The 22018-nt window shown below is 40.1% G+C and overlaps 1 protein-coding gene and 1 long non-coding RNA gene across 2 annotated transcripts in view; both read left to right on the top strand.

Annotated features, from left to right (window-relative positions):
• LOC309492563 overlaps window positions 1-22018 on the top strand; it is a 276178-nt gene that overhangs the window by 51630 nt on the left and 202530 nt on the right. The gene's annotated exons all lie outside the window — the stretch shown is intronic.
• On the top strand, window positions 520-16161 carry LOC309492483 (aerolysin-like protein). Its single transcript, XM_082161489.1, has 2 exons — window positions 520-542; window positions 14558-16161. Exon 2 carries the CDS (start codon window positions 14574-14576, stop codon window positions 15519-15521), a length of 948 nt encoding a protein of 315 aa, XP_082017615.1. The 5' UTR covers window positions 520-542; window positions 14558-14573; the 3' UTR covers window positions 15522-16161.

The raw sequence follows: 22018 nt of genomic DNA, 5'->3' as shown, positions 1-22018 counted from the left end.
ATATATATATATATATATATATATATATATTTCTCCAACTGTTTTATTTTTGACTGCTAGCATTGAAAAAATAGCCATGTAATATTTGAGAAAGCAACCAATAATCAGGTAACATTTATGACAACCATTCTGTAGAGGTTTTCTTGCAGGTTAATAAAAAAAAAAATTTGTGATTCATAGTTTGGCGAGGCTGACCTCTGTTGATGGTTAGAAAAACTATTCTACTTTATTCTACTTTTGCATAGTTTTTTATGTATATTTTGCATATTATATGCAAAGGATATATTTTTATGAAAATTTGTATTCAGAACTAATCTTTCATCAGAATGTTTTATTACAAGCTGCATTCCGTATGGTTTTAAAATGGCACTCTACTTTGTGAGGTGGGGGGAGCTGATTGCACTGCTTCGGGGTGTGTTTTAAGGACTGTCTGTCCCCTTCAGAGCTCTATTTAAGCAGCAGACTGACCAAACACATCACACTTTTCCAGCTTTGACCAGGCGAGCTGCTCTTGAGAAGAATTTCAGACTGCAGTCATTCATGTAAGTATACTTTCACTCAAGGGCACTTGACTTAAGATGTAGCTAGCTAACAGTTTCTAATACTTTTCATGAGATTATCCAACCCAATTTTCTCCCACTGCGTATCTATAGCACGAGTTCATGTTTTCAATCGCTATGCTTTTTACGCAAAATTTACCCATTGACTTTAAAGGATTAGTTCACCTCCGAATTTCTTTTTGCTGATGTCATCCAATATATCCATGTCTTTCTTTCTTCAGTCGAAAAGAAATTAAGGTTTTTGAGGAAAACATTCCAGGATTTTTCTACAGAGAATGGACTTCAATGGCAACCAGTTATACAAATGTTCAAAGAAGGTTCAAATGTCCGTCTCAATGCAGCTTCAAAGTCTTTACACGATCCCAGTCGAGAAATAAGGGTCTTATCTAGCGAAACGATCTGTCATTTTCTAAAAAAAATAAAATGTGTATATACTTTTTAACCACAAATGCCTGTCTTGTACTTCCAACGTGATGACGCAATGCGTGGCACATCTCTGAGATGGCACACAATGGGCATTTGTGGTTAAAAAGTATATCATATTTTTTATTTATTTAATTAATTTAATTTATATTTTAAAATAACCGATCGTTTCGCTGGATAAGACCCTTATTTCTTGACTGCGATCGTGTCGAGACTTTGAAGCTGTGAGACGGACATTTGAACCTTCTTTGAACATTTGTATAGCTGGTTGCCATTTAAGTCCATTCTCTGTAGAAAAATCCTGGAATGTTTTCCTCAAATAACTTAATTTCTTTTCGACTGAAGAAAGAAAGACATGGATATCTTGGATGACATCGGGGTGAGTGAATTATCAGCAAAATTTGTTTTGAAGGTGAACTAATCCTTTAATTGGTTGCCTAGCAACCGCATTCCAACAGGTTGTTTTAAATGAAAAGTCAAAATATGTTTAAGTTAGGTTTAAAATGTTATGGGTAGGTTTAGGGAAAGGTTTGGGGTTATATTTACGAAAATAATTATCAATCTGGATCTGGGCATTTCCCCTGATGAGGCAAGGGAGGCAGTGCCACCTCAAAAAACTGGATGAGAAAAAATCCATATTATAAAAATAAATCAAAGCAAATATTACCAAATGTGACATTAAAAAGCGTATAAATCACTAGTTTTTCTAAAGTAACACTGTCCAACAGTGACACCAGCAAGAAAAGTTACAGAGGGAGTCAAATGTGTTTGTTGAGAAATATATCGACGCCTACAGCCATGCGCTGTCGGGTGTTTCAGCCTTGCCTGTTGACTTTCTTCTTGAGAGATGAAACAAGCCAAATATATTGTGAATGACTCGAATCTCGCGTTTGCCGCGGCAGCGCGTATATTGGTCTACAATAAAAGGGACACACGTGATCTGTGAAATAATACAGTTTGGGTGCGAGGTATTCACAGTCAGCTCCTGAGGGTGCTGGCTGTGTTCATTGAGAAATATATCGACGCCCACAGCCATGCGTTGTCGGGTGTTTCAGCCTCACACCTGTTGACTTTATATTGTAACACTCGAATCTCGCGTTGTGCAGATTACAAGACCGTATGAATATTTAAAAAGTATTGTCTAGTGATTATGGCTGCATTTAATTTTAAGAAATTAAAATGATGGAATAGACTATTATCTTACTTTAAGAAGTTAGAGGTTACGTTTGTACATGGGCGTCGGAAGAAAAACAAAAAGTGGGTGGGTCCTCCCCCAGAAAAATTTTACTGGAGTAAATACCATTTCATGTATTCTGGTGCCTCCACTTCACGTTGGGCGGTTCTTTGCCTCCACGTCGTGCATTAAATGCACAGCTATCCGTGGATTATCCCGCTAATACCCATGGTCATTTGCCAGCAATGACAACTTAAAGCTCTTATTGATGTTTGCAACGCAATATTTGACTGGAAGGGTACAACGGGCGGTTACTTTCGTCAGTTGTGGCTCGTTGAGAAATATAATGTAGCGATTCAGTGGAAATGGAGTTTAATTTATTAGGGAATTCCTCAAGTGGAATGGATTTCGGAATGGAAAGCGAACATACAAATGCGCTGAATTAGAGACGGTAAAAGTAAGTGGGTCCAATAGCATTGATCTTAAATATACAATGGTTCCGACGCCCATGCGTTTGTACAGAGTACGTTTAATAACAGTAGTTTTTGTGAACGTGCTTTTCTACCATCAGACCAAACACCGTTGCTGAATTATGCCGTATCGATCCAGGTGTTTTAATTTCTGGAAAACACTGGTCTAGATTTAACAGCAAGGCTCAAGCCTGCTGGTGGAATATGGCGGAACGGAAGGTCCAAAAATAAGACTAATGACTTGTCGTTGAGTTAATTTGCTTCTGTACTACCAATGTGTGAAAAATCTTAAATTAACTTGTCAGATCTTAACTTAAGACTTAAGATTAAGTTTCTGTAATATGCCCGCTGGACTAGAGTTATAGTTAGTAGCCGCGTTTCCATTACCCTTCAAATTGCGCAAATTGAAATTGCGAATTGAAAATACGCTTAATTGAAACACGTAATTTTCGCAAAAACTCCCATTTATCGCGAAAAGGTTTTTCCGCTCGCATGAGGTGGTTTTTCAGGCAATTCGAAAAAGAAATATTTCGCAAAACTGCAATGGAAACAGTTTTTGCGCATTTATAGGTCACCTGACGTAGCCAAGATGACGCGGTGTGTTTGGACAGAATACGAGACAGAGTTCTTTATTAAATTCATATAAGACAAAATAATTACAGGAATAATGGATTCTAAACCTTAAATAAATGCCACAATCAAGACCTCGAAGCAGAAATGAGGGAGAAACACCCAGAAACACCTCATATGTGCCGTTCTCAAGTATAGGGTCTTTCCTTACCATTAATGCTTGGATAACACACATGCGTCTCCTTCGATTAACAATAATGACCAGTGCAGTGGCTGAGATTGTGAGATATAGTACATAAACTTACCAACGTCCGTTGCCATGGTTTTTGGAATGATTTTACTTATCGCGAGAGGAAAAAATGAAGTTTTAGTCGCATAACATCGGTTAATGGAAATGGCGTCATTTTGCAATAGTTTTTTGTCGACATTTAGAAGAAAAAAAATCGCAAAAGTTTTGCGCAAATCTGTAATGGAGACGCGCCTAGTGATTCATTGTTTGGTGAGGCTGACCTCTGTTGATAGTGACCAAACTTTATTCTTTATTCCCTCTAGAGACAAACCAAGCCGTTGGGTTACATTTTTGTAAAACATTTTTTTTTTTTTTTTTACCAAACGATTGGGTTCATCCACATTTGAACCAAATTTGGGTTAAAACAACCCTGCCTTTTTTAGAGTGTATAAGTTTCCCCCTAATCTTTACTTTAATACCCCCAACATAGACTTTAGTCTTAATTTTTTTTTTTTTTTTTTTTTTTTTTTTACTTACAATCATGTTACAATCATGTAAGATTGCAATCATCAATAAGATAAAACTGAAGTTGTTTAAATAAATAAATATTTCCAGCCCATAGATGATTATTCAAAAATATCTGGTTTCAGTCAATGATTGAATAGCATTATACTGTAGTGTAGACATTAATGGGTGCTTAATATAACAAATAATAATATTATAATATTTAATATAACATAAAAAAAAAAAATTCCTCTGGCAGTAAGTGAGGGAGAGTGAATATTTTCATCAAAACATGAGCAGGAATGAAGAAAGTGAACAGCATGATTGATATACAAAATGGTGAGCAAGTGCTGCTTTGTTTAAGGTTTGTATATCTGCAGTCCGGTTTTCGGTTTCCATTTTTGAAAGATAGACTATTGGGTAACTCTTTAGATTACAGCCCGGAAAGTACTGCGTAATTAAAATGAAATTACAGTGTAACTTTCGGTAATTACAGTTTACCTATAAAGTACGTACGTGTAAGTATAGGGGAATAATATGTAAAGTTTTGGGAATAAAGGGGTAACAACCAGGAAAATAACAAATTATTTAGGCAAATTATTTAGACTAAGTATTCCATGTAGTTACAGGGTAAGTGTGACATTGCGGGCTGTAAATTAAAGTGGTGCTTCTTACCCTCTTGTTTCATGTAGTTACAGGGTAAGTGTAACATTGCGAGCTGTAAATTAAAGTGGTGCTTCTTACCCTCTTGTTTCATGTAGTTACAGGGTAAGTGTAACATTGCGGGCTGTAAATTAAAGTGGTGCTTCTTACCCTCTTGTTCCATGTAGTTACAGGGTAAGTGTAACATTGCGGGCTGTAAATTAAAGTGGTGCTTCTTACCCTCTTGTTCCATGTAGTTACAGGGTAAGTGTAACATTGCGGGCTGTAAATTAAAGTGGTGCTTCTTACCCTCTTGTTTCATGTAGTTACAGGGTAAGTGTAACATTGCGGGCTGTAAATTAAAGTGGTGCTTCTTACCCTCTTGTTTCATGTAGTTACAGGGTAAGTGTAACATTGCGAGCTGTAAATTAAAGTGGTGCTTCTTACCCTCTTGTTTCATGTAGTTACAGGGTAAGTACAATAAAAACACATGTACACACACAATCTGACATCACTTGGAAAACCTTTATTTGAAAAACAACTTATTTCAAAACAGATTTACAACATATTACACTTCTTATTCTTTATTATTTAAAAAAAATCAACTTTTCATTTCAAATACTAAAGTCCTGACAGAAAGTAGCATGTTTTGTCCTTTTTTGTCCCTTTTGGTCCTCCTCTTCTTTTTCTATCGTTCCACTGATTAGCCTAATCTTAAGAAGGAGTCTTTTTCTATTCTGTATTATGTATTAAAAGAAAATACAGTAGGCCTACACCCAGAAATGTTCTCATAATTTACTCATCTTTTCGCTACCGACCAACTGTCACAGCGAGTGCATGAGAGTCGGCTTCATAGGGTCGGCTTGAATGGCTTCGCGTTTGGTGAAGCTTTAAGCGTTCATTGCATCCTCACGGGAGTTTGATGTGAAACTCGCGCGAGAACTGGTGTCTGTTCTTCTGCATGGTTTGTTTTTCATTATTATTATTATCTGTTATTGTTTGTATTTTGTTGTAAGCAATAATGAAAACATAAAAAAAATAATAATAATTCGACATTCGGTTTTTCGGTGCGCCTACGTCACGCTTTAAATTGTCAAGCGTAAACGTACTCAACCCTCTCATGAACGCGCTGGTGACAGTCAGTCGGAAGCGATAGTCTACAGTTTAAAAATGTAAAATATTTGGTATTTTTCTTACAAACGCTTATCGTTTCACTTCAGAAGACATTGATTCATCCATTGGGGTCGTATGGATTACTGTAGTTATTGTTGTATGTGCTGTTGTCAACTTTTAGGAACACATGAGCTTGCATTATATGCATTTACAGAGATTATTTATTTTTCTAAAAACTTTTGTTTGTGTTAATCTGAAGAAGGAAATTCGTATACATCTCGGATGACATGAGGGTAAAGATGAGTAAATGGGGAGGACATTTCTGTACTGTATTTTCTTTTAACACATACAGAATAGCAAGAGACATGCCATGGGATTCCTTCTTAAGATTCATCAGTGGAAAGAAAGAAAAAGAAGAAGAGGAACAAGAGGAGGAGGAAACCAAGCAAGAGAAACAAATTGCTGTAAATCCGTTTTGAAATAAGTTGTTCCCTTTCGAAAGGGAACTCTACACTACGTCAGAATGACGCTATGGGGAACGCCTCAGGCGTGACAGGTGTCTGAAATAAATATCAACTCACGTCAATTATGTTGACCGGCGACAGCCCGTGAATCATCAGCTTGATTGATTAACGCGCAACCTGGATGTATAAAGGGAAGCCTTGCATACATGACAACATCTTTTCGTCTTCAGGGACTGTTTGTCTGTATTGAGAATATCGCTGAAGCGCGAGAGCCTCTTGTGCAAACTGTGAGCGTTTTTTATTTAAAAATGCTCCGCTTTCGCGGACCCTTTTCTCGAGGGAGGAGGGTTCAGCATCTGAGCTGTGGTGCGTGCGATCTGTGAAACAATACTGTTTGGGTACGAGGCGTTCACAGTCAGTTCCTGAGGGTGCTGGCAGTGTTCATTAGGAAATATCTCGGCGCGCGTGAGAAAGAAAAAATCCGTGCGCTGTCGGATGTTTCAACCTCGCAACTGTTGACTTTCTTCTCGAGGGATGAAAGCCAAATATTTTTTAACGGCTCTTTTCTCGCGCTTGCCGAGGCAGTGTGTAGATTACGAGAACGTATAAATGTTAAAACAGTATTGTCTGGTGAGTATGGCTGCATTTAATTCTATGAATTAAAATGATGGAATATTATCTGACTTTTAAGAAGTTAGATATTTAGTAATTCAGCCTATCATCCAGATCGCGTTACCCAGTGTTTTTGGCTGCATTTTAATTGAAAAATGAGCAGTGAACAAAAAGAGCAGGTGTAATTCTGGTCTTTTTGTAAAATGTGAAATTAACATATTTCTGTTTCTTTTCAGACCACATCTCCTGTTTTAGAGTCTGGGGCAAAATGTTATGGGAGTAAATCTAAAGATTTTTTCGATGGTCAGGTAGTAGGTCTTAACAGGCCTCCTTGACCAGACATTCCCCATTTTGCAACCGGACAGTGCTTGGGCCTCCCTGAGGTGAGCTCCCAGGAATTGACTGTCAAGGAGTAATGTGGTTATCAGGTTATAGGCCTCACTAGGCCTTCCTGAATATGAGCTTCCACATACTATGGTTAAATGAGCTCCCACATATTATGGTTATCAGGTCATAGGCCTCACTAGGCCTTCCTGAATATGAGCTCCCACATACTGTGGTTATCAAGTTATAGGCCGCTCCAGGCCTTCTTGAATATAGCTCCCATATAATGTGGTTATCAGGTCATAGGCCTCACTAGGCCTTCCTGAAAATGAGCTCCCACATACTGTGGTTGAATATGAGCTCCCACATTCTGTGGTTATCAAGTTATAGGCCTCACCAGGCCTTCTTGAATATGAGCTCCCACATACTGTGATATGAGCTCCCACATTCTGTGGTTATCAAGTTATAGGCTTCACCAAGCCTTCTTGAATATGAGCTCCCACATACTGTGGTTATCAGGTCATAGGCCTCACCAGGCCTTCCTGAGTTTGAGCTCCCACATACTGTGGTTGAATATGAGCTCCCACATACTGTGGTTATCAGGTCAGAGGCCTCACCAGGCCTTCTTGAAAATGAGCTCCCACATACTGTAGTTGCCAGGTTATAGGCCTCACCAGGCCTTCCTGGTTATGAGCTTCCACATGTCAGGTTACAGGCCTCACCGGCCTTCCTGAATGTGAGCTCCCACATACTGTGGTAATCAGGTTACAGGCCTCATCAGGCCTTCCTGGTTATGAGCTCCCACATACTGTGGTCGCCAGGTTACAGGCCTCATCCGGCCTTCCTGGTTATGAGCTCCCACATACTGGGATATCAGGTTACAGGCCTTTCTAGGCCTTCCTGAATATGAGCTCCCATACACGGTGGTCGCCACGTTACAGGCCTCGCCAGGCCTTCCTGGTTATGAGCTCCCACATACTGTGGCGCCAGGTTACAGGCCTCACCGGCCTTCCTGGTGATGGGCTTCTACATGTCAGGTTGCAGGCCTCACCCGGCCTTCCTGAATGTGAGCTCCCACATACTGTGGTCATCAGGTTACAGGCCTCATCCGGCCTTCCTGGTTATGAGCTCCCACATACTGTAGTCGCCAGGTTATAGGCCTCACCAGGCCTTCTTGGTTAGGAGTTTTTCACATGTCAGGTTTCGGGCCTCGCCGGCCTTCCTGAATGTGAGCTCCCTCATACTGTGGTTGTACATGAGCTCCCACATACTGTAGTCGCCAGGTTATAGGCCTCACCAGGCCTTCTTGGTTAGGAGTTTTCACATGTCAGGTTTCGGGCCTCACCGGCTTTCCTGAATGTGAGCTCCTACATACTGTGAGCTTCCACTTACTGTGGTTATCAAGTTATAGGCCTTACCAGGCCTTCTTGATTATGAGCTCCCACATACTGTGGTTGAATATGAGCTCCCACATTCTGTGGTTATCAAGTTTTAGGCCTCACCAGGCCTTCTTGAATATGAGCTCCCACATACTGTGGTTATCAGGTCATAGGCCTCACTAGGCCTTCCTGAGTATAGCTCTCACATACTGTGGTTGAATATGAGCTCCCACATTCTGTGGTTATCAAGTTTTAGGCCTCACCAGGCCTTCTTGAATATGAGCCCCCACATTCTGTGGTTATCAGGTCAGAGGCCTCACCAGGCCTTCCTGAATGAGAGCTTCCACATATTTTGGTTGAATATGAGCTCCCACATGCTGTGGTTGTCAGGGCACAGGCCTCACTAGGCCTTCCTGAGTATGAGCTCCCACATACTGTGGTTGAATATGAGCTCCCACATACTGTAGTTGCCAGGTTATTGGCCTCACCAGGCCTTCCTGGTTACGAGCCTCCACATGTTAGGTTACAGGCCTCACTGGCCTTCCTGAATGTGAGCTCCCACATACTGTGGTGAATATGAGCTCCCATGTTATATGGTTATCAGGTCAGAGGCCTCACTAGGCCTTCCTGATTTGAGCTCCCACATGCTGTGGTCGCCAGGTTAGAGGCCTCACCGGCCTTCCTGAGTATGAGTTCCCCCCATGCTGTGGTTGTATATGAGCTCCCACATACTATAGTCGCCAGGTTATAGGCCTTACCAGGCCTTCTTGGTTAAGAGCCTCCACATGTCAGGTTACAGGCCTCACCGGCCTTCCTGAATGTGAGCTCCTACATACTGTGGTCATCAGGTTACAGGCCTCATCTGGCCTTCCTGGTTATGAGCTCCCACATTCTGTGGTTATCAGGTCAGAGGCCTCACCAGGCCTTTCTGAGTATGAGCTCCCACATACTGTGGTTGTATATGAGCTCCCACATACTGTAGTCGCCAGGTTATAGGCCTCACCAGGCCTTCTTGGTTAGGAGTCTTCACACGTCAGGTTACAGGCCTCGCCGGCCTTCCTGAATGTGAGCTCCTACATGCTGTGAGCTTCCACTTGCTGTGATTATCAAGTTATAGGCCTCACCAGGCCTTCTTGAATTTGAGCTCCCACGTGTGGTGGTCGTTAGGTCACAGGCCTCACCGGCCTTCCTGAGTTTTAACCTTCCACAATTAGTGGTCACCAGGCTTTAGGCCTCTGCGGCCTTCCTGGTTATGAGTTCTTTCATGTCAGGTGGCAGGCCTCACCAGGCCTTACTGAATGAGAACTCCCACGTATTGTGTCTATCAGGTTGCAGGCTTCTTCTGGCTTTCCTGATTATAGGTTCCCACGTAAGGTGGTTCCCTGGTTACAGGCCTCACCAGGCCTTCCTGGTTTTGAGCTTTTACATGTCAGGTTACAGGCCTCATCCGGCCTTCCCGAATGTGGGCTCACACATACTGTGTTTTTAGAGTGATGAAGTACGAGCAAACCTTTACTTCATTCCTTTTTGGTACATACGTTCCGTACCTTTTTTAAACCATGCTTATGGTAAGTCACACGACTTATGTCTTGTGTATTTTCTAAAATCCATTTTCTATGGTAAGGGTCATGCGCGTATCGCTTCTGTCCCTTCCTATGTGGCTCAGACCCTGGTCTTTCTCTTCGGGTCCCATTCTAGATACTTCCTGTCGTCACTTTATTACGACAGATGTTTTTCTCTAGCTAACTTCCACATTCTGATGAGCTCCCACACACTGTGGTCACCGTGTTACAGGCCTCACCGGCCTTCCCGAGTATGAGCTCCCACATGCTGTGGTCGCCAGGTTAGAGGCCTCATCAGGCCTTCTTGGGTTCAGAATGGCTAAGTACATGCACTTTCTTTCATGTACTTTCTATTTCCATTTTTTATGGTAAGGGTTGTGCGCTGTACGCTTTATTCCCTTTCTGAAAGTGAGCTCCCACATCCTGTGGTCGCCAGGTTAGAGGCCTCACCGGCCTTCCTGATAGGAGCTCCCACATGCTGTGGTCACCAGGTTAGAGGCCTCACCGGCCTTCCTGATATGAGCTCCCACATGTTGTGGTCGCCAGGCTAGAGGCCTCACCGGCCTTCCTGATAGGAGCTCCCACATGCTATGGTCACCAGGTTAGAGGCCTCACCGGCCTTCCTAATATGAGCTCCCACATGTTGTGGTTGCCAGGTCAGAGGCCTCACCGGCCTTCCTGAAGGTAAGCTCCCACATATTGTGGTTGAATACAAGCTCCCCCATGTTGTGGTCGCCAGGTTAGAGGTCCTACCAGGCCTTCCTGGAGGTAGCTCCCTTTAGGCCCTCACAGGCCTCCTCAGTGTTTTGAAACACAAACACTGGGTAGATCCATGGATCGAGTAGAGAGACTCCCCTCGCTGGCAAGGGTTGTAAAGCACTATGCTGAGTCATACTCTCCAGGGTTTCCCGTCTCTGAGATCCGGGCTGAGTGGTTCACTGCCTGTTTTGCAGTCCCTCGGGTTGGATGCCTTCTTAAGGCAAGTGTCCAGAGGCTCTGTCTTCAGACAGACAGGAAGTGGCCAGACTCTAGTGTCTTATGTAGTGACACCAGGTCAGGCCTGCCTGGTGGTATTTCAGGTGGCACGCTCCCCTGAATAGTGACTGGCTGGGAGTCCCTTGGGCCCCCTAGCCACACTCCCTAGAAGGGACCCCTTCTTTTGGAAGCTGTGGTCCTAAGCCTTTGAGCTGGCCCAGATATACCCCCCATTAACTATGTTCTGGCGGTTTCTTGGTTCATTAGCTTGGGTGATGACCGGTAGGGAGTGCTGTCACTGACAGCCCGATGTGACCTAAGGGTGAGTGGTTCCAGTGTTTTCTGGATTACTGGTTCGGACAGTTGTCACTGCCTTTGGGCATGCACTCCCCTCAGCATGGTGGCGTTGGTATATCGTTCCCCATAGCGTCATTCTGACGTAGTGTAGAGTTCCCTTTCGAAAGGGAACGTCTCAGGTTACGACTGTAACCTATGTTCCCTGAGAACAGGGAACGAGACACTACGTCTTCCTGCCATGCCTCGGGGCCTGCCTGCAACAGTCCCTTCAGACGATAGGATGTTGTCATGTATGCAAGGCTTCCCTTTATACATCCAGGTTGCGCGTTAATCAATCAAGCTGATGATTCACGGGCTGTCGCCGGTCAACATAATTGACGTGAGTTGATATTTATTTCAGACACCTGTCACGCCTGAGGCGTTCCCCATAGCGTCATTCTGACGTAGTGTCTCGTTCCCTGTTCTCAGGGAACATAGGTTACAGTCGTAACCTGAGACGTTTTTCAAATAAAGTTTTCCGAGTGATATCAGATTGTGTGTGTACATGTGTTTTTATTGTACTTACCCTGTAACTACATGAAACAAGAGGGTAAGAAGCACCACTTTAATTTACAGCCCACAATGTCACACTTACCCTGTAACTACATGGAACAAGAGTATATTTTCCCAGCAAAAAAAATAAAAAAATAAATAAATTGCAATAGTTTTACTTGCCTTGAAACTTAATCAGTGCACCTTTGCAATAATAACAAATTAGCCTACTTTATAAATGCACTGATATGTACCCCGTAATAAAAAAAAAAGCCTTTATGTATTTTTATACACTATTATTACAAAAAGGAGCAGTGTATGTACTCGCTAAATTGCTCCCAAAAGTAAGATTCTAAAATACTTAGTCTAAATAATTTGCCTAAATAATTAGCTATTTTCCTGGTTGTTACCCCTTTATTCCCAAAACTTTACATATTATTCCCCTATACTTACACGTACGCACTTTATAGGTACACTGTAATTACCGAAAGTTACACTATAATTTCGTTTTAATTACGCAGTAGTTTCCTGGTTGTTACACCTTTATTCCCAAGACTTCACATATTGTTCCCCTATACTTACACGTAAGTACTTTATAGGTAAACTGTAATTACCGAAAGTTACACTGTACTTTCATTTTAATTATGCAGTACTTTCCGGGCTGTAATCTAAAGCGTTACCGACTATTGATACCTGCTGATATAGACCGTTATTTCCTTGCACGCAGGCGCAGAACACACGTGCTAGTTGGCAGTCGCCTTAAGTCCTTTTAGTGTGTTCAACAGCAGCTTTTTTTGCCAAGACAGCTTTTGTTAGCTTTCGTCGCCTCTGGTTTAGCAAAACTAGTTTAGCAAGCAAATGCATAATAAGAATACTAACAGCCTAATAATTCCACTTGCTATAAAAAAATTTAATAAATGAAATTGAACTGGATATTGTGTATCAGATGCATGTAAAAGTTGATTTCTGCCTAAAGAGCACGCCAAATGAAAGCATGAACTTGTGTTATAGATACGCTGTACAGGACCACACAACAATAGCCACTTTTCCACCATCGGCCAAACTGTTCTCGGTGCTTAATTGTTCCATTCCGTGCCAATCCGGCCCAGCCGGTATGGATATGGTTTCATTGTCCATGTGGGACTGATACAAGCACTCTTTGGAATGTGTTCAAATGTGTCAGTCATTGCCTTTATAACACATGAGTTTTACACAGAGCCGATCCTGACCTCCCTGGGGCCCTAAGCAAAATTCTGTTTAGGGGCCCTCATACGGTACCTGACCCGTGAGCCATGAACCATTTGCCTCCAACTACAATCCCTTTAGTTCTAGTGAAAATGTAATTCCTGATATCAGAAGACATTGTTACTAGTAAAAAGTTCATTCTTAATATCAAGAATTCACATTTTAAATATTACAAATTTAATTATTGATATCAAAAATGCATATCCTGTGATTGAATAAAAGCTAAAATGGCGCCATAGCATGTCACTGTGTTTTAAATGATAAAAGTAATTCTTGATACTTGATGGTTATTATTTACTGAGGGATGTCGGATGTGCATCCATATTGACCAGAATCTCCAGCCAATCAACATTTTAAATTCAATGGAGCCTATCAATAGTCAATGTCAATACATTGCTTTCCATATTGCATTAGTGCAGAGTTGTAACTAAACCTTGACTGAACGACTAGATAATCATCATCTTGTTTTAAAACTATAATGAGGACTGAGGAGTGCCATCACGCCCATATTGTACTGGTCCCGACTCACAACAGATGTTTCTGCTGGAAAGTGCGCGTTTCATTTCATGCACGCGCATATGATCGCATGTTAACGCGCGACGCGGTTTTCTTTACCGAGCTGCAGTTTATAAACAAACACCGTTGTCCTTTGTCGTTTATTAAACATAATAAATCAACTCACATCAACTTAACTTTAGCCTACTGTTCTTTGCTGACATCAAACTTTGAGAGGAGAGCACACAAGTCTACCTGATAACTGTTGCCGCAATTAACTCTCATGGTGTTTTTTTCTCTCTCTTTTTGTGACCAGAAGGATAGTTCCGCTTTATTTTCTCATCGATATTGTAAACATTGATTGACACGCTTTGACACGAGGGGGAGGCGGGGCCTTGAGTCATTTGCGGGGCCCTACGCACCTTGCGTAGTGTGCGTATAGGGCTGATCGGCTCTGGTTTTACAGACATATGAGATGCAAATATAGTGACTGTGTTATGGAAGATGATTGGATATTTCTGTTAGTAACTTGTGTTTACTACGCTCAAATAGCACACTTGACCAGCTACAGAGAGCCAGACAACAGACAACTGACCAATCCTGAGTGGCGATGTCACAACATGCATGGTTAGCCAATGGTGCTGAGACTTCAGGTCCAAGAATGATTTGTAATCGTGCCGAACCAAACTCGAGTGGAAATATAACATTAACCATTCCTTACCACTCTTAGATCTGTTTGGCCTGACAGTGGAAAAGCGGCTAATGTTTCCCAACCCTGTTCCCAGAGGAATGCCAGAACTGCACATTTAGCATGTTTGCCTATTCAGACACACCTGATTCAATTCAGCTTATACTCCAAGACCCGAAATGAATGGGTCAATTAAGAAAGGAATCCAACGTGTACTCTTCTTATGTCTCCAGAAACTAGGTTGTGAAACACTGCAATAGTGTAAAGCTGATAATAATTCTGATCTGATATTATTTTCAGATAGATTAATTCCAAGATGTCCAACACAACAAATCTTTGTATAATTGGTGGAAACGGAGGTGGTCCATTCTCATTTACTGGTGTGGACAACGGTGCCAGTTTAAGGAAGATCGGAGTCTGGGTGGGAGGATCGCAGGTGAAGGCTGTCAAGGTCTGGCTTTCAGATGACAGAGTTAATGAATTTGGTAGACCAGACGGACCGTATCAAGAGTTTGAGTTCCTGCCTGATGAGTGTTTCCACTCACTGTCCCTGTGGGGGAACGGAGCAGGAACACGTCTTGGAGCCATCAAATTTGAGACCAATAAGGGGAACACATTTTTTGCAAAGATGACAAGCTGGGGTTTAAAAACAGAATATCCCATTGATGTCGGGTCTGGATATTGTTTGGGAGTTGTAGGAAGAGATGGTCACGATATTGACTGCATGGGATTCATGTTTCTCAATGCAGTTGAATCAGCAGTTCTCACCGATGTCCACTATCCCACTCTCCACCAAGTGATACCACAGGTGGCACTAGAAGAAATCAAATCCGTCACTTTCAGGAACAACTCATCCATCAATCAAAAACAAAAAGTTGAAAGCTCAAAGACAGTAACCAAAACATCTTCATGGTCAATGAGTAAGACCATTACAGCAACATTTAATATGGAAGTGAAGGCTGGGATTCCATCGATTGTAGAAGTTTCTGCAGGATTCAGTATCAGCGTTGGAAAAGTAAGCACTTATTGTCAGGAGCACACAGATGAGAGAACCGAAACTCTGTGTACCGATATAGAAGTCCCACCAGGGAAGATGGTGGATGTTGACGTCACCATTGGCAGAGCCGCTTTTGACCTGCCTTACACTGGCACAGTGAAGATGACCTGCAGGAACGGCAGTGTGTATTCGTATAGAACCAAGGGCACATACAAAGGCATCACTTACACTGATATCAAAGTGGATACCAAGGAATCTCCTCTGTAATGTCAAGATAGATTGCACATGTAATGCACAAGTTCTTTGATTACTTCTCATTTTTTCAATCATGTATTTTTGGGGTGGTGTTCGGGGAAATATATATATATATACAATATTTGTTGTCTTCAAGTAACATTAATACACCAATAATACCAACACACAAATATTCATATAGATTCATACTTAGTGTAATCACTTTAAAATAATCTCTAGAACCTGATTGTGTAATAATTTTTAAAATTACATTTAATAAAAAACATAATACAATTTATTAAATAAACCCTGTCTGTAAGCATTGTTCTCTTTTCTCTCACTTTTCTCCATTGGGCGGACATTTGGGCCACATGAGCAAAACCAATCCTTATACACTAGACCTGAAAAGCGACAAAAAGTGGTTAAATTATATAGTTGTAACTTGTAACTTTAATGTGCTATTTCTGTTTGATTTGACCCCTTAAAGTAATTTAGTGATATAAAACCACATTTTGAAAACAAGCAATTCTGGTTCTCCAGTTGTTGTTTACAGTTCTGTATTTGTTGAATACTTGATAATAATTTAATATAGTATTATGAAAAGGAAATTAAAGCAGTTACACTTACATGGTTTGTGACCTTCTGATAGACATCTGAAGATGTTTTGCACAAAATCTGAAAGTACTTCAGATTTTTTTTCTAAGCACAAATCTAAAATCAATGAAAGCTTTAGCGTAAGTTCTGCCAGGAAGACTCAATCAGCGTGTCACGTATTACCCCACTTCTACAACCAACATTTGTCTGAGTTCGCAGATGCTGACGCTGCCAATTACCTCCATCCTCCCCAACCACCACCAGGATGGTCCCTTCCTTTACCTCCAGGGGGTCGGCTGCGCCCCTGCCTTCGTCTTCAGGCAGGATATGCAGCTTCCGCTACCCTCGCATTTGCGCGCTAAGGACAGGGCCTACGCCAAAGAACTTTATAAATGTATGCTTGCTGGGCTGTTAAAGTATTGTCAAACAAAACGGAGGCTAGTTAGACCCTCCCTCCTCCTCATCCGTGCACTAACCCCCCAAACCCCACCCCCAAATCCTTCTTGTCAGTTATTGGCTGGAACAGTTTATGTTTCGTGGTGCGGGTGAGCCCAGTTTGTTTTAGTTGCCGTTTGTGGAGCCTGGGCTGTCTACAGAGACGCATTTTTTACAGTGTGTTCAGGGGACAGGCAGCTAGCGGATAGTGAGGAGATGTTTGTTGTATGTGACAAAAAAAAAATTGGCTTAAAAAACGCGTGACATCGCTTAGAGCACCTTTAAGGCTTAATATAATTTAAACGAATGAGTTATAAAAAAAAATCACCCCCCTCACAGTTGTCATGAAGGGCAAAATTAGTAGTGTAGTAGCAGGGCATGTTGTGTTTGTTGTTCCTTCACCTAAAGGCAAATGCATACATGCAAAATTGATGTTAATGCTTTAATAGAGGTACACAATGTCAAGCAAAAATACAATAACAAATTAGTACTCTTCATTTTATCCATATCCATCAAATGTTCTTATTTTGTTTGTGCTGTTTTCTGAGATTCGTCAATGATCTTATAAGTTATAATACAACAGACGGTAAATTATATATAAATACATTATTACTATGCTGTGCTTAAGCTATGCATTACTATACTATAGACCAGCATATAGAGTCTAATAGACCAGCAGTGTTTGAGATAAATTCATGAAGAATGTCAACTTGGTTTTACTTGGAAACAAATCACTGACGTTTTAAATTGTGGTCGAATAAACAGTATCCAAGGGTCTTTCTTGCTTTAGACTGAGTGTCCCTGGTCTCGGTCGTCTGTGTTTCACTGGTGCCCTGAGTGCTAGATGCGGTCCTGGATGTCCCTTCACCTTCACCTTTTTCTATTGTACTTTAAAGTATGGATGTGGCTTGAATAAATACTATTAAATAGACTCACCTGATGGAGGCTGTGTGTTTCTGGCCTGTGTGTCACTGGTCCCTGGAGCACTACCACTGGATGTCCCTACTCCTGCAGCTGTATGTATTTAAACACAGAGTTCATCCATGCTGTTCGTTACACAATTGCATTTGGTCATTTCTATCATCCTACCACATAGTATCTGACCATATAACTTGTTACATTGTAAATTACAATTTCTACCACCACTACTATTTTTACTAATCTATTAGGCTGCTACAAGGCTAAATAATACTACTGATTACAATTAGTAGTATTAATGTGATGTGATTATAAAAGTAATAATTGCTAATAATAATAACAATAACAAAAACAGCAACAATAGTACTAGTTGTACTTACAAAGTTCAGAGAGAGGCGAACATGAAGGATCAGGCATCCTTTCTCCAGCAGGTGCCAGCCTTGGCATATATAAAAAAATAAAATAAAATAAAAATCCTTTTCCTGTAAATTCTCGCTTATCGGGCTTATGCTACTCTGAATAATGCCTGAACTTCGTATTTTGAGCACTTCTTGCGTTGTTTTTGCCTCTTAACGATAACTCGCTTAATTTAGTCCCAATTTGTAAGTCGCTTTGGACAAAAGTGTCTGCTAAATTACTAAATGAAATGTAAATGTAATATTGCCTGAGGTCATCTGGCCATGGTAAAAAATAAATTAATAAATTAATTAATTATATATATATATATATATATATATATATATATATATATATATATATATATATATATATATATATATAATTATATAACAAAAAAACAAACAAACAAAACACATATATATTTTAGTATATTCCTGGAGGGGTGGGTGAACACCACCACTATCACCATAATGGTGTGTGTATGCACCTGCTAGTTTTGAACTCACTAAACAGAACTTATCCATTTATAATGAATGTAGAGAGCAACTGTACTTTCCATAACTAGCATGCATACGTTATCCAGATACTGGTCTTTTGACATTTACATCCATGTAGGTTATCAGTGAAGTTACGTTTGCTAGTAATATGTATCAAACTAGCAATAACTAGCTAGCTAGTGTTGGATTAGTGACAGCAATAAAGCGTCCAATATTAGGTGATGGACAATACTAAGTAAATTTATTTCGTTTGACACCTTAATACTAAATACCTTAATACTTTTTAATACTGAGATACTTTGCTACTACTATAATCAATGTATAGATCTATGATAATAGAATATACCTGTTTGGAATATACATAAAAACATACCATTTTAGGAAAGTCCCAATTCATTTTCAGATGAAATATCCACCAGGTGGTGGCAAAAACATTTTTCAACACACTGAAAACATCTGGTACATTTTGCATTGCCATATTTCCCATCCGACCAGATAAATAAATAAAGTACATAATAAATAAATGTTTCCTTACAAAAAATAAAGTCTTGGATAGCAAGCCAGCTAAAAAAATAAATATTTGTAATTGCTTTGGTTTTAAAATGTCTTGGTTGATGGTTAATTGTTTAGTCTCGGAGTTGGTGGGAATAAAAAAATAAAAAAATAAATAATATATATATATATATATATATATATATATATATATATATATATATATATATATAATGTCTTAAGATTTCTTAAGATTTTCCCAAACTGATTAACTAATGAATCATTGCAATTTTTACATGATACTGCATTGTTATTTCTTAATACATTATTTTGCTTTGCAATATATTTCAAGTCATTTGAAGAGACAAGTCATGTTTTGAATCAAAGAAACAAACACTAGCCTACCGTTTATCAATCACTCCAAACTCCCCAAGACGAATGGTTCCACATGTAGTAAATAATATGTAATCTCTAGAAATGATTTGGATATCTATTTTATTCTCATGCTTTTTTGTATTTAACATGTATACACTTTTGCAACTTAGAATTTTTAAATTTCAGAATTTTACCTTCAAGTACAGCCTATATATTTTCTGCCAGTCAACATGTACTGTGTGGAGTTTTAACTAATTTCTTATTTTAAATAAAATTATTTTTTCATGCCACAGCAGTCCTCATCCGGTGATCACATTAATACTATCAACTGATAAAATTTTTTTTTTTTTTAAATCATGTTTAATACAAATTGTGTATGTGTGTGCCTATGTGTATTATTTTCAGCTGTGTTCCCAGGACTCTTATTTTGATTCGTCATATTGTTCTAAGAAAGTTTTCTTGATGTCACTGTTTTTTTGTTTGTTTGTTTGTTTGTTTGTTTGTTTGTTTTTTCAAGGTTTGTTTGATATTCCTGAAACATTATTTCAACTTAATTTTTACTAACAACTCAACATTATTGGAATGTTGATTTTGTAATATTAAGAGAACATAAAATTGTCCAGTTTCCTTAATGTTAATATAACATCATTTAAAGGTTAGTATGATGTTCCTGAAACATCTGAACACCTGCTGTTAACAAGCAGAATCACTGAAGGAAAGATACCACAGCTTTAGATGAAATCAACTGAAGATAAAAGAAGACATGACATCTGTCACGATCTCAGCAGAGGAGGATTACACAACTCCACTAACAGCATTACCAGCTTCACTTATTACTAACCAGACTGACTTTATTTCTGTCAGACGTCTACATATGTTCTTATCGAGAATTAACAGAGGTTTAGATGTCGATGTTTGTAGTCGTCATTATGGTGATCAGTGTTTGCTTTAGTTGGGCTCTTGACCCTTGACTTTGTTAACTTATTTCTCTTTCAGCATTTGTAAGTGTTTTCAGCAAACGTTTATGCATTGCTCAAGAAAGAGAATGATAAAAATGCTGATTTACATGTATTTATTTATGATTATTAAACAACTGTTATATATAATCACACAGATAAGAATAAACAGGTGAATTAAATCTGTACTGTAACTCGGGCTGCAGGTTTTTATGCAGGATCTGTTGATCATGCAGATACTTTAAAGCCATGCAGATCTTCACAGTCCAGTCCAGAACCTGTAAATCAGTAAAATATGAATTTACAAAGTGAATTATGGTTAAAGGGCAACTTTTAATTTTGACAGCAAGCGGTTAAAATGATTTGTAATATTATACATGATTTTTGTCCAGTTTGGGTTTGCGATCTCTAACCCAGAACATAACTGGAGCGGGTTAGCAATGTAGAGTAAGTTACCATGGCAATTAAACCTTCTAAAAACCAGTTGTGGCGAGCAGGACGAGGCAGAGGGCCGTGGGAGAACCGGTGTGTGGCCGGTGCTGTGATTAATGATGAGTGACCGCACCGGTCTCGTATCTCTCAAGGAGGAGCGACGAAAGTGAAGGACGAGAGGAACAGGCCTGGATTTGAAGAAGGAAGTTTGATTCTCCCTAAAAATAGACAGACACAATCAAGTCACCTTTATTTATATACTGTAGAGCTTTATAGCCTACAGTGCAGATTGTTTCAAAGCAGACTCAGAATTTCTCTTTCTCTCCATTTAACCTAAACTCTCAATTATCATTATAATCAAACTTACCTGGTTAGCTCTCAACCTTTTAATGACAAACTGATCACCACCTTCATTTTTCACTAATGTATAGCCACTGTCTTTTAGAGATGACTGATTGCTCCCCATATCTGAATATTTCAGCAAAGAAAAATGTTTGAGAAGAGAATTTTCTTCAGCTAACCACAGGTTTGATTTCTATGGAAAGTGTGATGTTTAATATATAAAACATACAAATACAAGGATAAATACTTAAACAGATGCATTGTGATAAATGGAATAAAGGCAATACCATTTAAAGAGCTTTGGTAAAACTGTTAGGTTTTATCAAAAGTTTAAGTTCTCTAAAATTATATTTTGAGATCATAATCGTTCTTTTATCATAAATTGCCAGCAGCCGTATCACCCTGTAGCCCAAGACTGGTCTCCCACTGAAGCTAAGCAGGGCTGAGTCTGGTTAGTACCTGGATGGGAGACCTCCTGGGTAAACTAGGTTGCTGCTGGAAGAGGTGTTAGTGAGGCCAGCAGGGGGCGCTCACCCTGTGGTCTGTGTGGGTCCTAACACCCCAGTATAGTGATGGGGACACTATACCGTTAAAGAGCACCGTCCTTTGGATGAGATGTTAAACCGAGGTCCTGACTCTCTGTGGTCATTAAAAATCCCATGGCACTTCTCGTAAAGAGTAGGGTTGTAACCCCGGTGTCCTGGCCACATTCCCTCCAATGGCCCTTGCCAATCATGGCCTCCTAATAATCCCCATCCACTGAACTGGCTCCATCACTCTCTCTCGTCTCCACTATAGCTTGTGTGTGTGTGTGTGGTGAGCGCACTGGCGCCGTTGTTCTGTGGCTGCCGTCGCATCATCCCAGTGGATGCTCACACTGGTGGTGTTGAGGAGAGATCCCCTGATATGATTGTAAAGCGCTTTGGGCGTACAGTAGTACATTTGAAAGCGCTATATAAATGCCTCATTCATTAATAAAGTTGCATAAAATCAATTAAATTATTTATCCCATCTGAATAGTACTTTTTAGTTTGATTTTCCTTACATGAACAATGTAAATAACTGGGAGCGAAAACCTGGGTGCTGTCTT

This window comes from Leuciscus leuciscus (genome assembly GCF_965113295.1).
Source record: "Leuciscus leuciscus genome assembly, chromosome: 2".
NCBI lineage: Eukaryota > Metazoa > Chordata > Actinopteri > Cypriniformes > Leuciscidae > Leuciscus > Leuciscus leuciscus.
This window is presented reverse-complemented; position numbering and strand designations above follow the sequence as displayed.

What these genes read in the sequence shown, in the direction of transcription:
- LOC309492483 (XM_082161489.1), top strand. Translation starts at nt 14,574, where the DNA reads ATGTCCAACACAACAAATCTTTGTATAATTGGTGGAAACGGAGGTGGT.